The sequence below is a fragment of the Hypanus sabinus genome, chromosome 12 (genome assembly GCF_030144855.1).
Source record: "Hypanus sabinus isolate sHypSab1 chromosome 12, sHypSab1.hap1, whole genome shotgun sequence".
Classification (NCBI taxonomy): domain Eukaryota; kingdom Metazoa; phylum Chordata; class Chondrichthyes; order Myliobatiformes; family Dasyatidae; genus Hypanus; species Hypanus sabinus.
In genome coordinates this window covers 76,368,783-76,391,590 of record NC_082717.1, presented here as the reverse complement: position 1 = coordinate 76,391,590, position 22,808 = coordinate 76,368,783, and the positions used below count along the sequence as shown (strand labels likewise).

At 40.1% G+C, this 22,808-nt stretch overlaps 1 protein-coding gene across 7 annotated transcripts in view; it reads left to right on the top strand.

Moving 5' to 3' along the window:
- The first annotated feature begins 17,254 nt into the window (after positions 1-17,254).
- Positions 17,255-22,808, top strand: part of LOC132403025 (1-phosphatidylinositol 4,5-bisphosphate phosphodiesterase beta-1) — a 1,013,243-nt gene continuing 1,007,689 nt past the window's right edge. For 4 of the 7 annotated variants that reach the window (XR_009515160.1, XR_009515161.1, XM_059986239.1 and 1 more), the window contains exons 1-2: positions 17,255-17,818; positions 20,736-20,813. Coding sequence is in view for 4 of the 7 variants with exons in the window: in XM_059986239.1 (XP_059842222.1) it covers positions 17,720-17,818; positions 20,736-20,813 (177 nt within the window). In the remaining 3 variants the exon portion in view is untranslated. The remainder of the gene's footprint in view (positions 17,819-20,735; positions 20,814-22,808) is intronic. The other 3 variants (XR_009515162.1, XM_059986240.1, XM_059986243.1) reach the window with 3 other exon arrangements.

Sequence of the window (22,808 nt, the reverse complement as noted above, 5' to 3'; positions counted from 1 at the left end):
AGTAGCGGTAACTGTTCCCGTTCTTCTATCTCTCTCTCTCCAACAATTGCAACACTGCGACAAACAAACACTGCAGCCTGTGTGAACTGAAACAAACTTTATATTTCCATTGGACAATTCATTATCCCCTAGACAACGATAGAGCTTACTTCTTATTATTATACCCGCACTTTTAGGTTTAGTATTGATGACGCATATTATCTGTATATTTGCATTGATGATATTTTTGTGTATTTTTGCTAATAAATACTGTTAAAAATAGTATCACCAGACTCCAACGGATGCCTCTATCTTTGCTGGTAAGTAACCCAGTTACAGGGTTCATAACATCCTAACTATATCCTCATAATGTTGTATACCTCTATCAAATCTCCTCTCAAACTTCCATGTTCTGAAGAATATAGGCCTAACCTATTCAATCTTTCCTTATAACTTAGGTCCTCCAGACTTGGCAACATCCTTGTAAACTTTCCCTGTACTCTTTCAACCTTGTTCACATCCCTGCTGTAGGTAGGTGACCAAAGCTGCACACAATATTTGACTCGGCTGCTCAGCCTCCCATTTAAGAATGCTGTGAACTTGGTCCATGATCTCAGTGATCCTGGCACCCAGGAGGCAACATATCATCTAGGAATCTTTGTTGTGGGTGGGTGCAATTTTAAATGAGTGGGAATCCAAAGCAATTGGAGAACAATGCTGACCTTTTGGAGTAATATCAGGGAGGCTGCAAATCCAGTAGTTTCCTGAGTAGCTAATTAGGACTTCTCAACAAAAGAATATTCATCAGACAGTAAGACATTTGGTAGGGTCAGGTACATTGCAGAAAATCACATGGCTTATTTGCTGACGTATCGAACCCGTTTCAGTGAAATGTTGTAACAATGAACGCAGATCACTGGGAGAAGTAGATGCAGCATTCCAAATTTGCAGGCAATGATTACTCACAAAAAGAAACTCATCTTGAAACCAATGGCGTACCTGCAGAATTGCTTGAACTTTGGAATTCATGTCATTAGAGATGAGCAGCTGGCTCACGAAATGTAATTGGAAATGCCAGGCATACTTTAATTCATATCATTGAATTTGTTTTCATTCTCTCAATCTGTTGGAAACTGTCACATACATACTCAAGTAAACTAGGGAAAATAGTGACATGTATAATGTTCAAGATTTTTATTAATGCATGTCATTAACCTGAACAATGCATTACATATGATGCAACTTCTGTACTTTTTATTTCTGTAGAATTTTTGCAAAGGTGAAATAGGTAAGCAACTGAAACAATGTGGGTGGATATTTCAGTCATCCAGTGTCTGTTCTTTCTGGGCCATCTATAGATTACGGGTTTTCATCTGCTCATGTGTTATAGCTCCAACTTTACTAGATGAGGTTGCAAATAGAGCCAAATTAAGGATAGCTCAATGCAGTGGGTGGACTCTGGTTATTTTAGCCAGACAGGAGATGACCAGAGGTGTCAGGTTTGATTTTGGAATGGGTGCATGTTTTATAAGGCATTACTCAGTGGATGCCCTGAGGGTGCTGCCTCAGAGTAAAAGGGCATCCTTTTAGAACAGAGATGATGACTTTTTTAGCCAGAGGGTGATGCATTTTTTTAATGCTTTGCCACAGATGGGTGTGGAGGACAAGTCATTGGATATATTGAAAGCAGAGGTTGGTAGGTTTTTGGTTAGTAAGAGTGTCAGAAGTTACAGGGTAATAAATCAGCCACGATGGAATGGCAGATCAAATAGGCCAAATGGCTTAATTTTGCTCATTTGTCTTATGGATTTATGGTCTGATAAATCATTTGGGCATAAATGAGATAACTGTAGGTTGAGTATGATGGGCAACACAGACAAGGATATGCTTCTGTTTTGTCTGACTCTCATGGCTTGTTTTTCTGTTCCTGATGAATGTTTAGTCATGTGACATACAATCACACAGCATGAAAATGGGCCCTTTGGCCCATAGAATCTAGGCCAATGCTGTATTACACGCTCACCAATCACTCGTCTGGTTCAAATGATCAGGTTGTTTATGGAAACAACTGCAAGCCCTCTGCCTGAACTCAAGTTCAGATTGGCCATCATTTGGTTGGACTTGAATCAGGTTTTTTGGTCTTGTGTTCACACAGAGCTTTGGCAGTGAGCCCTAGCCAATGAGAAAACTGCTGAACCATTTTTTGAGTAAGACCAATTTAGCTAGTAGAAATGATGAGAGGATCACAAGCTGGGTAGTGTGTGTGTGTGTGTACAGCTGTGACCAAGGAGTATACTTTTCTGTCTGGTCTAGCAGAGCAGGTGACCCAGAATTTTGGGCTTGAGATTGTTAGTTGAACCTGTGATGGATATTCACTTTCCAGGGCCCAAGAGGCTCATTGCTAACCTTGGTTTTCTGGCACAACAGCATGACCTTTCCGAAGTTTTAGAGTGTTTGACAGTTAAACTTCTAATCGATATTCCTCACTCAGCTAAAGTAAAGTGGGGTCTTGCAGGCCCATATTTAATCAATGTAAAGCAATGGGGTTATGTTAACATGCCTGCATCAAACCAGACAATACTGACACAGTTATTTCCACCACTGTGACGGAGTTCAGTGAAGTCTGCAGACCAGACTGTTTCTTGTTATTTACCACATCAAACATTGTCATGACTTGTCAATTAATAGTTGAGATATTTGTGTACTCCATGAGTCAGTTGTCACAGCATTAGTTTTTGGTATCTGGAATCTCTGTCTTCAGAACCTTTTAGACCATCTGTGTGAATTACTTTGTCCTAGTAATGGTATCTGAAAAAACATAACATGCAGATAGTAACAAAACAGTACAAATGTTAGAAAGCATTGGGTGTTGTTAAAATTGACCAAGAGAGTGACAGAAAGACAGTGAGAGAAAAAAGAATGAAAATTAACTCAACTTTCAGTTTCTGTGACAGATGACATGTTCATCTGCAACACCTTGATAGGTTCTTTTATAAGAGCTGTACCTATGTTTGGAAATTCTTTATAGTTTATAAATATTTTAGAATTGGAAATCTTTTCTAAATCAAAATTCTTCTGAATTTTAAATGCATGTTGGGAACTCTGTCTAAATTTATACGTGTATCATTGAAAATAAAATAAACTGTTTAAAAACGCAAACACGAGGAAATCTGCAGATGCTGGAAATTCAAGCAACACATACAAAATGCCGGTGGAATGCAGCAGGCCGGGCCGCATCTATAGGAAGCAGTACAGTCGACATTTCAGGTGGAGACTCTTTGTCAGTCTTGATGAAGGGTCTCGGCCCAAAACGTTGACTTCTCCCTATAGATGCTGCCTGGCCTGCTGCGTTCCGCCAGCATTTTGTGTGTGTTGCTTAAACTGTTTAAACTAATTTGTTAACTGGATATGAGTATCTGTAGCTAGACAGGGCAAAAGCTAGTCCTTGAAGAGAAGGCTGACACATTATCATCTCCCTATAGTGTGAGTACTCATAGATATACTGTACATATCAAATAGGTTTTAAAATCTCTTTGACTTTAGGGATTTTTGGATAGTAAGCAAATACCATCACAAACCCAGAGCACACTTATTGGCACACCATACCTCAAATAAAAATGTTTCTTATTACTTTAGGGCAGAACTTTGTCCTGTTTGGAAAAATAAAGTGTTCATCTCTCTTGACTGTCTCCAGTTTAACAAGAATTATTTAAAAGAGAAATTGTTAGAATGAAGGAGAGTGTGGGAGAGAAAGTCGTTTAATTGGCTTGTCAAAAATAAAATCATGATTACATAAGTCCACTTAGACTGCCAAATGCATACAAGCTGTTGCTATTTTAGTAGCATTATTAACCAGTTCATTCAATTTGCATTGGTTCTGAATCATATGATTGATATGAACACTTCATGTGTCTGGGTGTAACATAGGAGAATTAACAACCCCACACAATTTATCCTTATGATAGTAACATTGATAGAGTCACAGACCTGATTTTTTTTTTTTTGATGTGTAGAATGAGATTTCAGACTCTTTATCTATATAGACTGACCTACCAGGCCTTGATAAGTGACTCCGTGTTATTTTGAAATATTTCCTGGAAATCCAGGACATATCAAGATGCAATGTGCCAGTGACTTGCCCAAGGTTCAGGTACATCAGGATTTTGCATGTGCCCTATATGCCTTAGTCATAAAGGATGGCATCAGGCCCTTCAGCCCAATGTATCCATGCTGACCAAGGCACCCACTTGCTTGAGTTTGACTTGTATCTCTTTGAGATGAGCAAAGTATTAAAGTCCTATCAACCTGCTGCTTTTGATATTAAAGCGTACCTCATCTGATGGTCAAGGCAAACTTAGATTCTGCCACTGTGCTTCTGATGGCGGTACTTGGAGAGAATTCCTGCATGCTGGTTGAGTTTGGGTGATGAAGGAATCCAGAGAGCACTGCAGAAAAGGAAAGGAATTCACAAAGAGTTGGGGTGGCTAAGGAGACCAATGTCCATAATGGTATCCTGTGCTCTGCGAAATTAGAAATCCTTGCACAAAGAAAGAAAATTACATTAGTTGAAGTTTGTCCAGTGAGACTAGCCAGTCATTGATGGGTGTAAGACTGTCACTTAGTTGTAAAAATTCCCCAAGGATCAAATGTGATGAGATTTATGACAGCTTGGACACATATAATAACAAGTGTGAAATGAACATTATCATGAATTGGAAGGTCCAGAAGAGAGCATTTTAGAAAGTGGTTCATCACTTTGCAACAATCATAACAACTATTTGTTTTATTCTGGTGAAGTATCCCAAAGTGCTTCACAAGAATATCGTTGACACTGAGTCACACAAAAACGGAGACAGATTATCAAATATTAGGTTAAACTGGGTAGCTTAAAGGGTGTGTCTTGCAAGGGAATTTGGGGAAGGAATTCCAGACCTCGATTGTAGCATCTGAAGTCGTGAACAGTCATGACACATTGTTGGAGTCTGGTGGTATGGTAAAGGTTGTAGAGCTGGAGGCAATACCTGATCAGTAGCAGCAGGGCAATGCAAGTTGTAAACGAGGGCCATAGTCAAAAGATCGAAGTGTGTTTAAATGCGAGCCAATCAGGTCATTGAGTGCAAATAATCGGGGAGCAGAAGATGACAGTTAGGTTCTGTGTATGTCAAGGGATGAATGAGTAAATGAATGTGAAAAAGAAACAAAAACAGTTTATCTGCAAATGATTGGAGAAGACTATTGACTCTGACCAGAATTTTGATAATCTTACTACTTGTCAAGAGCAGCATAAAACTCTCACCCATTGTTTTTGTCTACAATTGGCTTTGTGTATGTGACCCATAGCTGTCAATCAAATATGAAAGAGTGCTATATTAGATAAAGGAATATGTAGAAAAAGCTTGTGCCTAGGCACCAATATTTGTGCATTTATAAACATACTGGTTTCCGAAACTTGCTACTTAAGGCTCCTGGTATGACATTAGCAAAGAAGACAAAGGTATTGATGCAGCTATAAAGAAGGCAAGACAGCAGCTATATTTCATTAGGAGTTTGAAGAGATTTTGTTTGTCAAAAAAACACTTGAAAACTTCTACAATTGTACTGAGGAGAACATTCTGACTTGCTGCATCACTATCAGGTATGGGGGTTGATGCATTATCAATAACTCACTCTGAGACGTGAAGGCGAGATATCGGCTTTTATTGACTGGAAGAAGGAACAAGCAGTGAGTGACCATCATACTACATCCTGGAGGCCGGGCTCAGGCCTTGATCGCCTTTATACAGGGGTCTGTGGGAGGTGCCACAGGAGCAGTCAGCAGGGGGCGTGTCCAGACAGGTATATGTAGTTCACCACAGGGGTACTACTGCAGAATATTGAAATAAGTTGCAGAAACTTGTAAAGTTGGTCAGCTATATCATGGGTAGAGCTAGTACCCAAGACATCTTCAAGGAGTGGTGCCTCAGCAAGGCAGTGTCCATCATGAAGGATGCCCACCATGTAGGACATGTGCCCTTTTCATCATTACCATCAAGTAGGAGGTACAGAAACCTGTAGGCACACTCGCTGTGATTCAGGAACAGCTTCTTCCCCTCTGCCAATTGATTCATAAATGGACATTGAACCTATGAACGCTACCTCACTACTTTTTTTTTATTTCTGTTACTTGGTACAACTTATTTTAACTTATTTAATAGACATAAACTTAATGTAAATCAGTTTTTTCTCTATTTTGTAAAAATGTATTTCATTGTACTGCTGCCACAAAGTTAACAAATCTCAAGACATATGCTAGTTATATTAAATCTGATTCTGATAATCCTTCATGTTTTTCCATTGCACGGCTTGGTTTAACTCTTGGTATAACTTGCTGAGTTCCTCCAGCATTATTTGTGTGTTACCTTGTTCTTTCATTTCCACCCCTACCTGCATAAATGTAAACATTGCAAATGTACTTAATTTGTTTCAAGAAGCTAAATCTTTTTTTTTAAAAGATTGAGCAATTTCTCTGAACAATCGAAAATCTCTCGTGGGCTATGTTGATCTGGTTATTAAATCTTAAATAGCCAGCTGACCTTTCTAGGATAGATATGTTTATCTTTAGCAAACATTTGACCTGTTTCCTCTAATATTTGAGCAATATTTGGGGGGGGGGGTCCATCATGGGGAAGGAAGAATGAGCCATCTGCTTTTATTATATGCCTTAATTAGTTTTTTGACCTAAGCTAACTTATTCAGGTCCAAATGGCCAGTCCACAGAAACATTTCATCATTTGAAAGTCTAAACTTTTACCACCATCTCCACAGTTTATTGGCATAGCTTTAACAACTGAAAGCCATTCAGTAAAGTATTGGAACTACTGTATATTGAATAGTTTGCAGACCCAATGTGTCCATCTTACCGTGCAGGGGCCAAAACTGAGCAAAAGTCATTGTCACAGTTAATGGATCACATGGTTTGGATGCAAAGTTGCAACAAGTTCTTGTAATCAGAGGTTGTTGTGGTGGGATTCAAAGTTAACCTATAACACAGTATACTGACAAAGGATATTGTATAGCCCAGCAGAATTTTTTCTTATCTGCACAGCCAATGTGAAGCAATACTTTTCCATCTCTCCAGTTGTTCAATTCCATTATTTCTCTTTATTGGGTTGGAGGGGGGTGCAGGCCTTTATATCATATTCTTTCTTTTATTGCTTTTGGAAATTTCAGCCTCAGCTAAGGCACAGTTTTAAGGGCATGCAGCACCTGCTGTTGTATATTGTTAATGCACTGGCGTTTGCATTATAATAGTCATTGTTTAAGCTTAACTTGTATTTTCAAAATGATATGGAAAAATCTCCTAACAGTTGGCAGGGCATGAGAGCTGCCTATTATTTAAAAGAAAACATTAGTAAGGGCCTGTAATTTACAGTATTAGCCTTATATGCACTGTGAATAAAGCTCTGGAATGTCCTACTTAAAAGGTTGATGGAATCCGATATGAAAGGAACTTTGAAATGTCATTGAAAATAGGCAGGTTGGGGAGAGTTGGGTGTCAGGGAGAAATTTTAGTATTTAGAAATGGTCCTTTTGGCTCTAACTTGGTTCATTCAGAGCTGATGTCCTGTTTCAGAGACACAATAATAATACAATAATTGTGAATGGTTTTCTGATGAACCAGTGACACAATGCTGCTTTTCCTAAATAGCCCCACTGAAAGAGTCTTGAAACAGTGCTCTTGAGTAGACATAACTAATCCTACACCAATTGGGGAGGGAAAAAATTCCCTTGTTGAAAATTGAAGAAGTGTAGATGCTGGAAATGTGAAATTGAGTACCTGTGAGCTCGTCATTTCCATGCCAGCGTCACGTCCATCTAGGCAAATCTGATTTGCCCCATTGTCTTCTTCCATACCTGAGCCATTTAAATGACTCTTAAAATATAATTACATGCAATTTTTTTTAAAAAGCTAAATGTACCAAGCAGATCAGTCAGCAACTGTAGAAATGCAGTTAAACAATTTGGGCTGGAGTCCTTTCATCAGAATTGTGGAAGTGGGGAAGCAAGTTAGAGTAGTGCAGGGAGGGATGTGATGATATTGTGTTCACTGTCCTCAAAATCATAAACTCAGAGATTTTAAACCCTATCCTCTAGCTTCCTACTCTCTCTAGTCCCAGTGGCAAGATCTAGTTGAGTGGTGGGTTCCCCCTCCTACCAAGGAGGAGCTACTTCCAGTTAACAAAGTAGTTTAAACTCAGTTTATTTAATTTTTAATAATACACATTTAAATTTAGATCAATAGCTCTTAAGGTAAAGTTAAAACTCCAAGGATTTCTGATTTATAAAATTTCAAAATTCCAAAAGATTTATAAACTACAAAGGATTTCCAAACACAGGTACAATTCTTATGAAGTAAAAGAACATACCAATGAGTTAGACCGTAAGGTATAGGAGCAGAAACAGGCCATTTGGCCCATTGAGTCTGCTCTGCCATTCAATTATGGGCTAATCCAATTCATCCCCACGCCCCTGGCCTTTTTGCCATCCATACACTTTGATGCCCTGGCTAATCAGAACCTATCTATCTCTGCTTTAAATGCATCCAATGACTTGGCCTCCACAGCTGCTCGAGGCAACAAATTCCACAGATTTACCACCCTCTGACTAAAGTAATTTATTTTTATCTCTGTTTTAAATGGATGTCCTTCAATCCTGAAGTCATGCCCTCTTGTCCTAGACTCCCCTACCATGGGAAATAACTTTGCCATATCTAATCTATTCAGGCCTTTGAACATTCTGAATGTTTTTGAGATCCCTCCTCATTCTCCTGAACTCCAAGGAATACAGCCCAAGAGCTGCCAGACATTCCTCATATGGTAACCCTTTCATTCTTGGAATCATTCTTGTGAATCTTCTCTGAAACCTCTCCAATAAGGAACCCTCTAAAATAAGGAGCCCAAAACTACACACAATACTCCAAGTGTGGTCTCATGAGTGCCTTATAGAACCTCAACATCACATCCCTGCTCTTATATTCCATATCTTGAGAAATGAATGCCAACATTGCATTTGCTGACTTCACAACCAGCTCAACCTGGAGGTTAACCTTTAGGGTATCTTGCACAAGGACTCCCAAGTCCCTTTGGATCTCTGCATTTTGAATTCTCTCCCCATCTAAATAATAGTCTGCCTGACGAAGGGTCTCAGCCCAAAACGTCGACAGCGCTTCTCCCTATAGATGCTGCCTGGCCTGCTGTGTTCCACCAGCATTTTGTGTGTGTTGTTTTAATAGTCTGCCTGTTTATTTCTTCCACTAAAGTGCATGAACATACACTTTCCAACATTGTATTTCATTTGCCACTTTGCCCATTCCCCTAAACTATCTAAGTCTCTCTGCAGGCTCTCTCTTTCCTCAACACGACCCACTCCTCCACCTACCTTTGTATCATTGGCAAATTTATCCACAAATCCATTAATGTCATAGTCCAAATCATTGACATACATTGTCAAAAGCAGCCGATCCAACACCGACCCCTGTGGAACTCCACTGGTAACCGGCAGCCAGCCAGAATAGGATTCCTTTATTCCCACTGTCTGTTTTCTGCCGACCAGCCAATCCTCCACCCATGCTCATAACTTCCCTGTAATTCCATGGACTCTTATTTTGCTATTTTGCTAAGCAGCCTCATATGCGGCACCTTGTCAAAGGTCTACTGAAAGTCCAAGTACACCTCGTTTACTGCATCTCCTTTGTCTACCCTGCTTGTAATTTCCTCAAAGAACTGCAGTAGGTTAGTCAAGCAGGGTTTTCCTTTCAGGAAACCATGCTGGCTTTGGCCTGTCTTGTCATGTGCCTCCAGGTACTCCATAATCTCATCCCTAACAACCAATTCCAATAGCTTCACAATCACTAGTTTCCTTTCTGCTGCCTCCCATCCTTCTTAAATAGCAGAGTAACATTTGCAATTTTCCAGTCATCCGGTACAATGCCTGAATCAGACGAATGAGTCATCCGCCGCAGAAAGTGAAGTTGCAGAATTCATTCTGATTCTTCTTTCTGTCACCCATCTTTGTCATTCCTAACAATCCCCAATGGTTTCAAATATTTATATTGTTTTGCTACCAGTTAACACTATCTACATGTGATGTGTTTAAATATAGTGGAAACCAGTTCTCGAACACCAGACTGGAAGAAGTACAAGGGAACAGCTACACTACCTTAAAGGATGATTTGAATCTAGGGATAGGGTACGTGTGTTGTCCTGCTTTTACATGTTGCTGTTATTTTCTTTCTCTAATTTCCCTCCTTACTTTGCTAACCAGATTCCTTTACCAACAATGGAGCAACCTTCACAAACAATGGAACAACCTTCACAACCCTAATATTGTGATCTCAGAAAGAATTCTTTTAATCCTATCTGTTCCTTCTCTAATTTGCAGCTATCAATTTTTCTCTCTTGGTTCTAATGAATGGGCTTCAATTTGAATTTTCTTTTCTCCCCCACAGATACTGCCTGACCCAAGTGATTCCAGCATTTTCTATTTTTAAATTAAGGTATCTCTGGTGACAATGTCAATAAATATTCCTTGGTGAACTTTGTTTCAGTGTTACAGTGGTAGGTGCATGAATAGGCTACATTTTAATGGCTATGAAATATTTTATAATATCCAAAAGTTTTGAGGATCTCCACAGAAATCTTAAACGTTTTTCTTTTCAACTGAACACATCTTTCGTAGAAAAATCTTTTCGTATTGCTCAAGTGTGAGATTTTCACTTGCAGAGGCAATGATTAAAGAGGAATATTATTAATATTCTCTTTCAAATAAAGGTTATTGATTACAATCAAACTTAAGATTATTCCAAAGTGAACATGAGCATTAGTAGCAGACCTGCCTTGTGTTTTATTCTGTCATGCTTCTGACTGCCACCGGCAGTTGTACAGTTGGCTATGTGTTCCTTTAAATTGAACAGATGCACATGTTTAGAGTCCTAATGTGTACTTAGTTAACAGAATTGGCTCTGAAGGATAAATATTATCCAGACACAGTATTACAGTAAGTTCTGCAAATTAAAAGCAAAATTTTCAATTACAAGTCAATGCATGGGGAAATCTAATTGCCTTATCAATAAACATAATCATTGACAAACTTTGTTTAATCACTGGTTTAGGGGGTTCTATTTTGGATACAGAACAAAAATGGTGGATGAAGAATTTATTATAAAATTATTTCGTGAATTATGTTGAAGTGATTGTACATTGCCACCTTATGGGCATATTTGGTAAGAAATTACAACAAATTATGATTGACTCAGCAAATAAAATGGCAAATGTGCAAAAATATATTGCACTGGGGGAAAAGTGACTGAGAACTGTGGTGATCAGAAATGAGATTTTGAATGCTGGAAGTAGATTGTCACAGCTGTGAGTGAATTTTAAGTTTTTAGATGTTTCTGACATTTAGAGGTATTTGGAAACTAATAAAATTGAAGTAAAAATTTTAAAAAGGAAAAATATTGCAGTAAATTTCTTTTTTAAAAGTAACCAGCTAAATCTGAGCCTGAGAAACCCCAATGTGATTTCTTATCCTTTTATTGGTCAAATCTGGCATGAGATGCAAGAGATGATTACACCTTTGTTACCATATACAGTCCATTGATGGATGGACCTGAAGAACTTGACTTCCTGAATCTCTGTGGGTTCTGAAATTCCTTGTTTCACAGCACACGCACAAAAGTCCAGGACTTTCTCTCATTTGAACTCTGGTGATTTGATCCCATAAGCTATACATATCTGCCTATGTTCAATTAATTTAAATATGAACTCTGTTTAAGCTCATTTAAAAATCCTGTTTTTTTTTTAAAAAATGCCTCAAACAGGATTTTGGACTATGAGAAATTTGCTCACTGAGTCTACTCTATAACCCAGTCTTTCATGAGCACCCACTAGAACCAAACAATCTAACAGTGTCTTTCAGTTGTATCTTTGGGGATCAATTTATTAATGAAGTATCTGTAAATTTATTTTTAGAAACATGGTATAAAATGTGAGGTGTTGATTTACATTCATGACTGATGTATAGCAACTTTGTCATTTGCACAACTGAATCTATATTGGATTCTGTACTGCACTACCAACACTGGGACTGATGTTTTTGGACTATACGTTACAGTAGAGGTCTGAATGTCATCATTAAAGAATCTATCATTAGAGGCACAGATTATTCCTCCAGACAAATTATTATAATATAGTTGATCTTCTGTAGTAAATATTAAGTCCTCCAATCCAGAACAATTGATGAAAATTGCAACATGCCTGCACAATAATAATAAAAACTTGAGGATGATGAGAGAAAGCACCTGTATCCTACCCTTTGAGATAACCTGTGGGCTGGGGACACACAAATCTAGTACAACCATCTGGCCTTTTCCAATATGCCCATTTTGTTCTGTCAGAACAGCAATTATGATTATAGCAAAAGATTCAAGACTGAACCATTCAGAAGCTGTAAAAACATCACTGTTTAAAGGGGATTGCTTGCATCATAGCAGCTTGCTTATGTGATGAGCTAATGGTGTCCAAGGAGAGGACTGCTTTCATAAAAACGAACTGTTCAGGTGATGTGGAGATTGGTTGCTACTGTATGAAGATTGAGATGTTTGGTTGTCCAGATTCTGGAAGGTTAATAGTGAAGGCTATATCATGCAGAACATTGACACAAGAAGTACTGCAGATGCTGGAAAACTAGAGCAATACACAGTTCTGGTGGAGCTCATGCAGCATCTGAGGATGGGAATAAACAGTTAATGTTTTGGGCCGCAATCCTTCTGGACTGCAGAGCATGTAGTGTAAGAGCTAACTGAGATCACAATTTGTGGTGCTGTTGACCACAGACGAGACCATGTAAAAGGTAATTTGGAAATTATGACCAATTTAAATTCTTGTACATGCAGATCCTGAACTGCATTAGGTGATCCATTGATCTGCTAGTGCTCACTCAATGAGTGATCATCAAAATCCCCGGGGTGGCAGTGTAAGCAACTTGAAGAGAAAAGGATTAAGCATCCTCCCATTTCAAGTTCGTCCATTCTCCCAGTTGACTCCAAGATGAGATAATGCAGGGACTGCTGCACTATTTCAGGACCATGAACGGCTCAGTAAGTGCACCCTGTTCCAAAATTTACATCCTCTAGATGAAAATTACTTTTAGTATCAAACCATGGAATATCTCCCTGGTTGTAGTGTAAATTGACACAGATGAGAGCATTTGCAACTTCACTGATCAGACAATACACTGATGAATCAGATGGGCAGCCTGTTGTTGAGTGTAGTTGTTAACCTGGAGAGGCTCTGCAATAGGCAGCTTTATTTCAAGCTGTCATTTTATTGCCCAAGTACAGAAGATGAAAGTCATTTCCACAACAATGCAATACATACAGGAGCGCTTCTGCCACCTTGATTTTTCACTGTGCTCCTTATTAATGTAGTGGAAGGGAACCTGGCATTAGATGGCAATGCTTGGATGCAGTGGTCTTTAAGGGTCCAACAAATAGTGAAAATGTGTTTTTCTTGTGATTGCAAGACCCTGTTGGACATTGGTAATATAAAATAATACAAGTCTGTTTTATTGGTGAAACCAGTGGTGGGGTAGCTGTGTGGCCTTGGTTGTTGTACAGAACAGGCTTTCCTGTCACAGCATCGCCTATTACAAGGACAAGGCACCAGTAGTGTGTGAGAGAAGAGAGGTGTTGCTGGCATCCTGGAATCAGTCCCATGGGTGTGACTCTCCAACGTTCGCTCTGTGGAAGACAAACTGGATTGCCTTTGTCTGTGGCAGACTTAATTTATCCATTTCTGTGCTAAGTTGTCCTAAAGTATACTGTTCACCTCTACTACTCCCCTTGGAGGGTCCATTGCTCACCCTCAGCATTTGGTATATGCAAGTTGTAAATTTAATTTTACACATCTCAGCCCTTGTCCTTGGTTTAAGTGTACATTACATTAAATTTTACTTCTATACTGCTTGTTATCTAATTTGCACAAAACTATTCTGGTTCTTTTTCCAAATTAAAGAGCATTGCTCTCTGCACTTCACCCAAATCCTTGGAGATGGAATTCACTTTTCCATCCTTCAAACTGCCTTTTATATTTAAATAGAGTTCTTGTTTCTTGCAAACCAGAATGGATGAGTGCTAAAAAAAAATGTGGCTTGGAGAAGCAGTATATCTCACAAATCCCTTTGACTCATTCTCTTTAATCAATATAGCTGAACTACTCTTGATTTTCTTGATTGATACTCTGCATTGGCATTTGAATATGTTTGGGTATCTGGGTCTCATTCATCTTCAACACCATCAGAGTTAATTCAACAGCATTCGTGACATAAACGTAGCATAATATATTTCAAAATATACAGTATATTCACTCGTTCACCTCCTGCATTAGCTATCATCTGCCAGTGTTCAGCCCACTCACAGTTTTGGAGATGCATTGCATAATTCGTAACGTGTCTCCTGCAATTCAACTCATTTTATATTTGTTTCTAAATTTATTGTTGCAAGCTTGACGCAATAGGGGTACCAAACCTGACCCTCTGAGGTTCTCCACTCTACCTGTTCCCGGCACCAGCACCTCTCCATAATTCAATGTGTTTCCTCTGATCGGTTTCTCTCATCTCCCACTAAGCTGAATTATTTTATCTATACCCACACTTAGCCTAAATCCTGCACAAGTGATTCGAGTGTAATTGGTAAAACACTTTCACACAAGAGCCACCTGCTCCACTCAAGTGCTATTTTGGAGACGAGCAGCTATGGTGTTAGAGGGTTTGATGCAAGTCACTCTGTCCAAGAGTTCACAAAAATGTTGTTCTCCAGAACCACCTGCATCTACTGCCAAGTTGTCCTGCTGTTCACTTGGTGGTTGATCCAAAAGACCACTTCTAAAAGTCAAGTCTATTGTCATATCTGGATGTGCAGGCACAATGAAAAGTGGACACATAGCATCATATAAATAGCATTTACAAGGAAAACACATTCAACATAGATAAGACAATTTTTTACAAGAAAAAATACAATTGGACCAAAAGCAAAGATCTCTTTTGGGTTCATAATGATCAGTTTTGCTTAAGCTATAGTGATTCTGCTTGGTTCAAGAGCTGAATGGTTGGAGTGAAGTAGCTGTTATTGAACCTCATGGTGTGGGACTTCAGGCTTCTGTACCTCCTGTCCAATAGTAGCTGCAAAAGATGGCATGATCCAGATGGTGGCCATGCTTGAAGATGGATGTTGGCAGCACCTCCTGGAGCTACTACCAATGGTGGGGAAGGAATGTGCTTGTGAGGTATTGGGTGGCGTCCACTCTCTGCAGCTTCTTGTGTTCTTGTATGTTCAAATTGCCATACCTGACCATGGTCAGTAAATATACTTTCAACAGTACAGCTGTAGAAGCTTGTCAGAGTGTTTCCAAGATGAGCCAAACCTCTTTATCCTCCTAAGAAACCTAAGATACTGGTCTGAAACAGGTCATCTGTTAAAGTTAACACCCAGGAATTTACAGCTGCTGACTCTCTCCACAGCTGAGTTTTTTCCCCTAATGTGGATTGGTGCATGTTTGTCGTCCCTCCCCTTCCTGAAGTCAACAGTCTTGAAAGTAGTTTTATTGATGCTGAGGAAGTTTGTTGTGTGGCACCATTCAACCAGGTGTCCTATCTTGCTCTGGTAAGTTCACCACCTGTGATCCATCCAACTACAGTGGTATCGTCAGTACAAATTTGTACATTGTATTGGATCTGTGCTTAGCCACACAGTCATGTGCAGAGAGAGTAGAGCAGGGGGCTAAGTATATAGCCTTGAGGTGCCCTTGTGCTGATCATCTGTGAGGTGGAGATGATTCTATCATCAAATCCGCTTTGATAAATAATACTAATGTAGATTCAGCAGCTTCTTTATCTACTGCCCTTTGAGCCTCTGCGCCACATTGGAAATTGTGAATCTAAAGCCTGCTTTTGCTACTTGGCTCGTTTTTCTTTGCCATTGTTGGAACTTGACAGGAAGATGATGCTGGAGATGCCACAGAGCTTGCAGGAATTGGGGTGGATTGGGGGTGATGGACAGAACATGGGAGGGCAGAAGCAAGGCTTGTAGAGAAGGGAAAAGAGGCAAACCCTTCATTGAAGAAGGGTGAGGGTAGCCTCCTGGATTTGTATGTATTGGCAGGGAAGTCTCTAGAAGATGCACAATGCACTTTTACCTGGACCCAGTCAATGCAGGGCTAGGATTTGCTAAATTGGAAAGAGGCAGTGGATGATGGGCCTAACCTATAGAGAAAATTTGCACTTGAATGACCCTTGCTTATTTGCCTGCCACTCTACCTGCGCTGCATTTTTTCCTGCACGTCACGTGTCCGGGTGTTGTGTAAACGAAATCTTTTCACTTTCTCTGCAGAAATAAAACGACTTCTAACTGCACCGGAGTTCTCCCATCCTACACCTGTGAGGAATAACGCACCATGCTGAACAAACGACTACATCCTCAGAGACTGCAAGCACCCCCCCGCTGAACAGCCCATCTAAAGCCACCAATCTCAGATCCCCTTCAAGCTCATGTTTGGGGTCTCTTCGAAGAGAGAGGAAAATTAAACTAAGGGAAATGTAATAAATAAATCCACATTAAAATTAGTTCCTGAGCGTTGAAAGTCAGTTGATTATAACATGCAACACTGACCGTTTCTCTTCCACCTCTGCCTCCTGATGCGCCGCGCTCCAACAACAGTTTTATGATATTGTATAGCGCCCAAGTGTTTCGCTGTTAGATTGGGTCTCACTTCACGCCACAATATCATTAAAAGAAAATCTTACTACAGTGCAAGATCATCTTTAAAAGTAACCGCAAAATTTAACTTGCCTTTGGATTTAGGAGCGAAATGTCCCTAAGGCAATTCGACGTGTTGCCAAACCATATAAGGACGAAAACTTGCTCTAAGAACACGGTGATAAGGAGCGCCATAAAAGAGGAAATAAATGAACATCAGATTGTTGATTATTAATCTTCGTCCAATCACTGCGTTTGTCAATACAAGGCTTTGAAGAGGAAATCAAAGCAAGTGCAACTTCTGGTGATAGTTCATCATAATTTACACTTTGTTTTTAAGACTGGTTTTATACTTGGTTCCAGCACCCATTGAGAGATACCGTATATGTTACAGAATGAGTCCGTGAATATGTGTGCGCGCGTATATGTACAAAGCCCCAACAAGTTAAAAGGATGTTTGGAAACATCCGTTCTTCTGTGCTGTGCCTGGATTGCTATTGGTCGTGATTGTAGCTGTTCGCTTGGAGTCGCTGTGCACTGTATACATAGGTGCACAGTTTGTGTCTGTGTGAGTGTGTGTGTGCGCGAATGAGCCAGAGAGAGACGGAGAGAGCTGTATTCAACGGAGAGGCAGTCTCTAGTTCTTTATCCCCCGCCAAGTAGTGTTGCTGTCTTTTGCCTGTGCAGTCTCCGGGATTAGAGTGCAGCCTTCAAAGCTTGGTGTTTCTCAGGATCACTGAGGAGACAACGTGGGACGTTGGAGTGATCCCAGTGTGCGTGTGTGTGAGCTACCAAGCCAGTTTCGCGGAGTGCGAAAAGAAGGAAGGAAGAAGGAACTGACACTTGGAGTCATCGCCCCCACTGTTTTGAGCGCTCCCTGTTTCCATTTATTTGCCCCCACCCACTCCTCCCTCCCTCACCTGCATCTTGAGGAACTTTCAATGTATCTCAATGGCAGGAGCACAGCCCGGGGTCCACGCTCTACAGCTCAAACCCATCTGCGTGCCTGAGCACTTAAAGAAAGGGAACAAATTTATGAAATGGGATGATGTGAGTATTGACAGCGAGGCGAGCTTCAAGTAGCTTTGCAGCAGCAGAGGTGAAACATAATTTGTAACGAGGGGAGGGGCAGCGGGTGGAACCGACGCGTGATCAATGTTTGGCCTCGGCATGTAATCCTTGTACATATTCTCGTGTGGGTCCTGTGCTCGGTGGCTAACCCCACCACGCTGCCCATGCCTTGGGTGCCGTTGCAGCGCTGAGCTCGGCTCCAGCCCAAAGCGTGCGAACGGAGAGCGGTCTCTCCGCAATCTCTTACTGGCCGCTGCGAGGACGGAGGAGGAGAAACGTGCTTTAAAAATAGATCACTGGTCCCATGTCAGCGAGAACCAGAACGCATTGGCCCCAACCCCTCCGAATGCTCAATGTCTCCATTTCTCCCCGCCCTTCCACCAGATCTCCTGTTGTCTCCCCCACCCCCACCCTTTTTAATGTGTTGAATTGCATTTGCGTGGTGCTCCGAGCTCCTTTCGCATCGATTTGCGAGATGCAACTCGTGTCATTTATATAAATTTGTGTTGCAAGAGGCAGACTTGGGAAGCGTCATTTTTGTGTTGTGTTTCCAGTAAAATGTCGTGATCAGATTTATAGCTGATAACATTCTGTTAGAGACCTGTGTGTGTGTGTGTGTATATAAATATATATAGTGTGTATGTGTGTGAGTGAGATTTGGTCTCTCTGTAAAGGAACCTAACAGCAAATAACATTGTGCAACTTCGCAGGTGTGTGTTTTGAGCCTGTGTGTGAATGTCATCTTTGGTCAGTGCATATGTGAATCTGTATTTAGTGGTGTGTGTTCAATCCTTCAGCAGACGATTGAGTCTGTGTGCATACTGTATATCAATACAGTTGGTGTTTATGTTCGACAGTGTGTGCTTGATGCAACATTTCCATTTGATCCCATGTTAATGGTCGGTGTGTATTGGGGTGTGTAAGTCCAACAGTTGCCCTGTGTTTGTACCAAACTCTCTGTCCAATGTCTGGAATCCATCAGAGAGTGTCTTTTCTAGTAATTAGTGTGCATTTGAGCCTGTGTGTCCTTAATGTCAATATGTATGAGGCTCTGGGTGTCCAATGTCTGTATGTTTATACTTCAGCCAGCTGTTATTTGGTCTGTGTGAATCTATTGGTCACTGTTGGGTTGGCAGAGCTGCAAACTGACTCTGTGAAGCTGGGGAGTGAAAGGCAGCTGGCAAAATGCACACCTCAAGTCTGTGCAGTCGGTTGCTTCTCTGTCTCTCAGTCTCTGTCAACTGGTATGCACACCTTTTCAAATCCATTCATAACTGTGCTGATTGAATGGGCTGGCTGGTGCCCAACCTGGACTGCAGCTGGATTTCCCATGTCACTTCACACTGATTCCCATGTCTGCACTAATCTTTGTCTGCTGCACACCTCTTGTGGCCAGAGACTTTCATTTGCTGCAAGCTGCATAGGTAGAACGAACACCAGGAATCCAGACCTCGAAGCCCCTTCCCTAGACTGCTGTCAGTTCCTTTTGGCAGCTCCTGCTCTCAAAAATGTTTTTGGATGCCTTGGGTAATCAGATATTTTAAAACAGTTGAAATAAACACAATGTTTTGGTTGTAACGTAAAGTTAATTAAATTTTAAATACTATCTAATGTCAATTGATTACAATCATTAATGATTTTTAAAAATAAAACCTTCACTTTTTTTTTATTCGGACTGCTGACCCCACACAAGTGGGGCAACAGAAAAGTTGCATCCGGCCCCCTTGGCTCAGGATGGTCCAGAACTGCCCCAGGGCTCAGTGGAGATTCCAGGGCAGAGCAAGGGTCAGAAGTACTGATCACTTGCACATTCCCTGTTCCCATGCCGTATTGTGCAGGAGAATAAGTCAGGAATGCATTAGTGAGGGGTCTCTCGCTAGTGATTTTCTTCTGAGCATTTTGGACCATTTATTAGTTTGATAACAGAAAGAATGTATTTGGCTTAATGCGCAGACTTAAGAGAAACTTGCACGAGCTGAAGCTGATCATCTTAAACTGCTGCCGCAGTGTTAAACTTTTTATTTTTTGCTTCATCGGCACAAATTTTTCCTTCCCAACTGAGCTGTCTCAGCTCATCTTTTCTCATTTTCACACCACTTGCTGTTCCTTGTGGTCATTCAAATATAGATGTACCAAGAAGTGTGGAGTCTTTGAGTTGTAATACTCTCAAGACCAAACCCAGAAGGATTTAAATTTGTCCAAGACACACAGGTAGTCTGTAAAGTGCATATCCTCAGATATTCTTGTGGCTTAATTAAAGCAGAAGCAAAATAATCAAGTTATTATTTGCATTTATTTCATGCCAATTGCCATCATTACTTTAAAGATTTTTGAAGTGGTTTAAGAGTTGTTCTGTCAAAAGGTAGCATAGTGGTTAGCACGATGTTTTACAGTACAGACAACTCGGGTTTAATTCCTGCTGCTGTCTGTAAGGAGATTGTACGTTCTGCCCTGTGACTGCTGAGGGTTTCCTCTGGTTTCCTCCCACAGTCCAAGGATGTACCGGTTAGATGGGCATTGTAAGTTGTCACATGAACAGGCTAGGGTTAAATTGGGGGTGGCCGGACAGCAGGGCTCGAAGGTCCTGAAGGACCTATTCTGCGCTGTATCTCAATAAATCAAATAATGTATGATGGCATAAACGTTACTCAATATTGTGCATCTAAAAATCCTGTAGCTTGAATTTATACTGGGTTTTATCATAAGTGAAGTGTTCTAAGTTACTTTATCAGAGTGTTACAAGTGAACTGTGCATAAATCTTGGATGTACATGTGACATGCCCTCAGAAATTTCCATCCAGAAGTAACTGGTGTTATTCATTAACACCTTTTAACAGTTAAGTAATCACGACATGTGAAAAAGGAACTTTATGTTCACTCTTTTTCCTGTTGCCAGGACTCCACAAATGTAACTCCCATTACCTTGAAAGTGGATCCACTGGGATTGTTCCTCTACTGGACAGATCAAAATAAGGTAGGAACATAAACCCATTTTATTGCCCAGAAAACTTTTAACAGGTAAGCAGTGCCTCATTAACTCATCGACTTCTGGCAAGTGATACTAACAATTGATTTCCAATGTCATTATTGTAATAGAATTAGACTGCTTGCACTGCCATGTGCACAGATTTGGAAGCTTTATTTACCAGTTATCTTGGATGTTACACGGTAACAATATTAAGCATACTTTTTCACAATGAGTGATAAGATGAAGGACATTTACATTTTCGTCCTACTTGATGATCGGTTTAAATGTTGTGCTGAAGCAGTTATGATTTGCCAGGGAATCATTTTGAGAAGTCTTGTGGTCTGCGAAATTTGAAACTCTAAAATAGATGTGACCTCCACTTGGATAATGTGGAGACACAACAAAAAACAGTTGAAATGATGAGAGCTATAAATGGGCACTTTTCAACTATCTTGATTGCTCTGAGCCATGTTGTAATTGGCATGTAGAAAGGTACTTTGTATTTACAAAGAAACGTGTTGGAAGTATGACGCCGACTGTTCACTCCTACCTTGAAAGAATATAGATTAATGGTTCCATAACAATGTGTTAGCTCAAATTTATCCAAGGGTTACACTTTGAATTTTGACACTTTTTTCTGTGTAGTTGTTGATTTAACAATGTGTTTTCTTTTTTTATTTATAAGTTCAGCATGTGTCTTTTTTTTGCACTAATTCTTTTTCTCTGGCAGCTTTGCAAAAATGGTTTTAAGAACAAGAATAATTCTTGATCGCAACAACTGCTGAAAACAGCAATGTCATGCAATTAATTTTGAGCACAAAGCTTTATACTATTTTCAGACCACTGTGAAATGCAAATTGTGTTTTGCTGTTTCTATTTTTATGCTACAAAATTCCAGCTCTAGCAGTCAAAGATATTTTGTCCCCAGGGAGGCTCCGACAAGTCATAGGGATGTCCTCAGGCTCCGGATGAAAGCAGCCATTTAGCTGAAGAACTACCAAAACTTTGAGAAGCGTTTTGTGTGTGGTATTCTGTCGGAGGACTGCGTGGCCACATTTGCTTGTTAAAGAAATTGATTAAGGAACAACTCGAGTTTTCAACCAGCTTACTCCCAGTATGTTGTTTTAGATAGACTAAACAAGGTAAATAATAAAGATAAGGTAAAGACAAGAATGATGAAATCCTGAAGTAAAATTGAATCTGAATTAAAGCTGATCGGTAGATTGTTATTTGATCATAAAACGATGATCGTCAGAAGTGCCGGCTTGCAAGATGCTCATTTTGTTTGTGGATGGCTGAGGGGAATGTGGAGATGTGATATAACCTACACCAGCAATTAGCCTGTGATCAATTGGTGGCATTTTCTTAAATTAGTGAATTGTATTACATCAGCCCTTCTGCAGAATGTCTGTGTTCTGAATTTCAGCAATGCAACAGATCTGATTTCATCACAGGCCCACTGGTTCTGAAGATTGTTTCAGTTTTTAATTTATGCATTGGTGGGGAGTCCAGCAATTTGTGTCTGAAGAAAATCTTGGAAACTGTTAGATAAATCCTTGGAGTGATAGTAGGAGGGGAGCCAAGCAGATTTTTGAATGCTCTCCCTAGCTTCTTTTCAGAAGCTGATCAATAATCTATTGTGAGTTCTTGGTTAAAATTTTCCTCAAAGTAAACTGAGTTTTCTTTACCTTAAGAACATGGAGGTTTGAAAAGGAAAAGAGAAGAAAATATATACAAGATTCCATTCTAGGGTCTCCGAGAGTGACCATAGTTTCTGCATTTCTGATGCATAGTGACAAATGCCACAGAGGTTTAGCTCTGGAATTTATCCAGCAGAAGCATGCAGTGTACCAGCTTACTTCATCAATTGTTGTCACTCGCTTTTTAAAATTCACTTGAAGAATGTGGGTGTTACTGCATAGATCCATATTTAATACTCATCCTAACTGACCTCAAATAGAGTGGTTGCTGGACTATTTCAGAGGGTAGCTAAAAACCAAC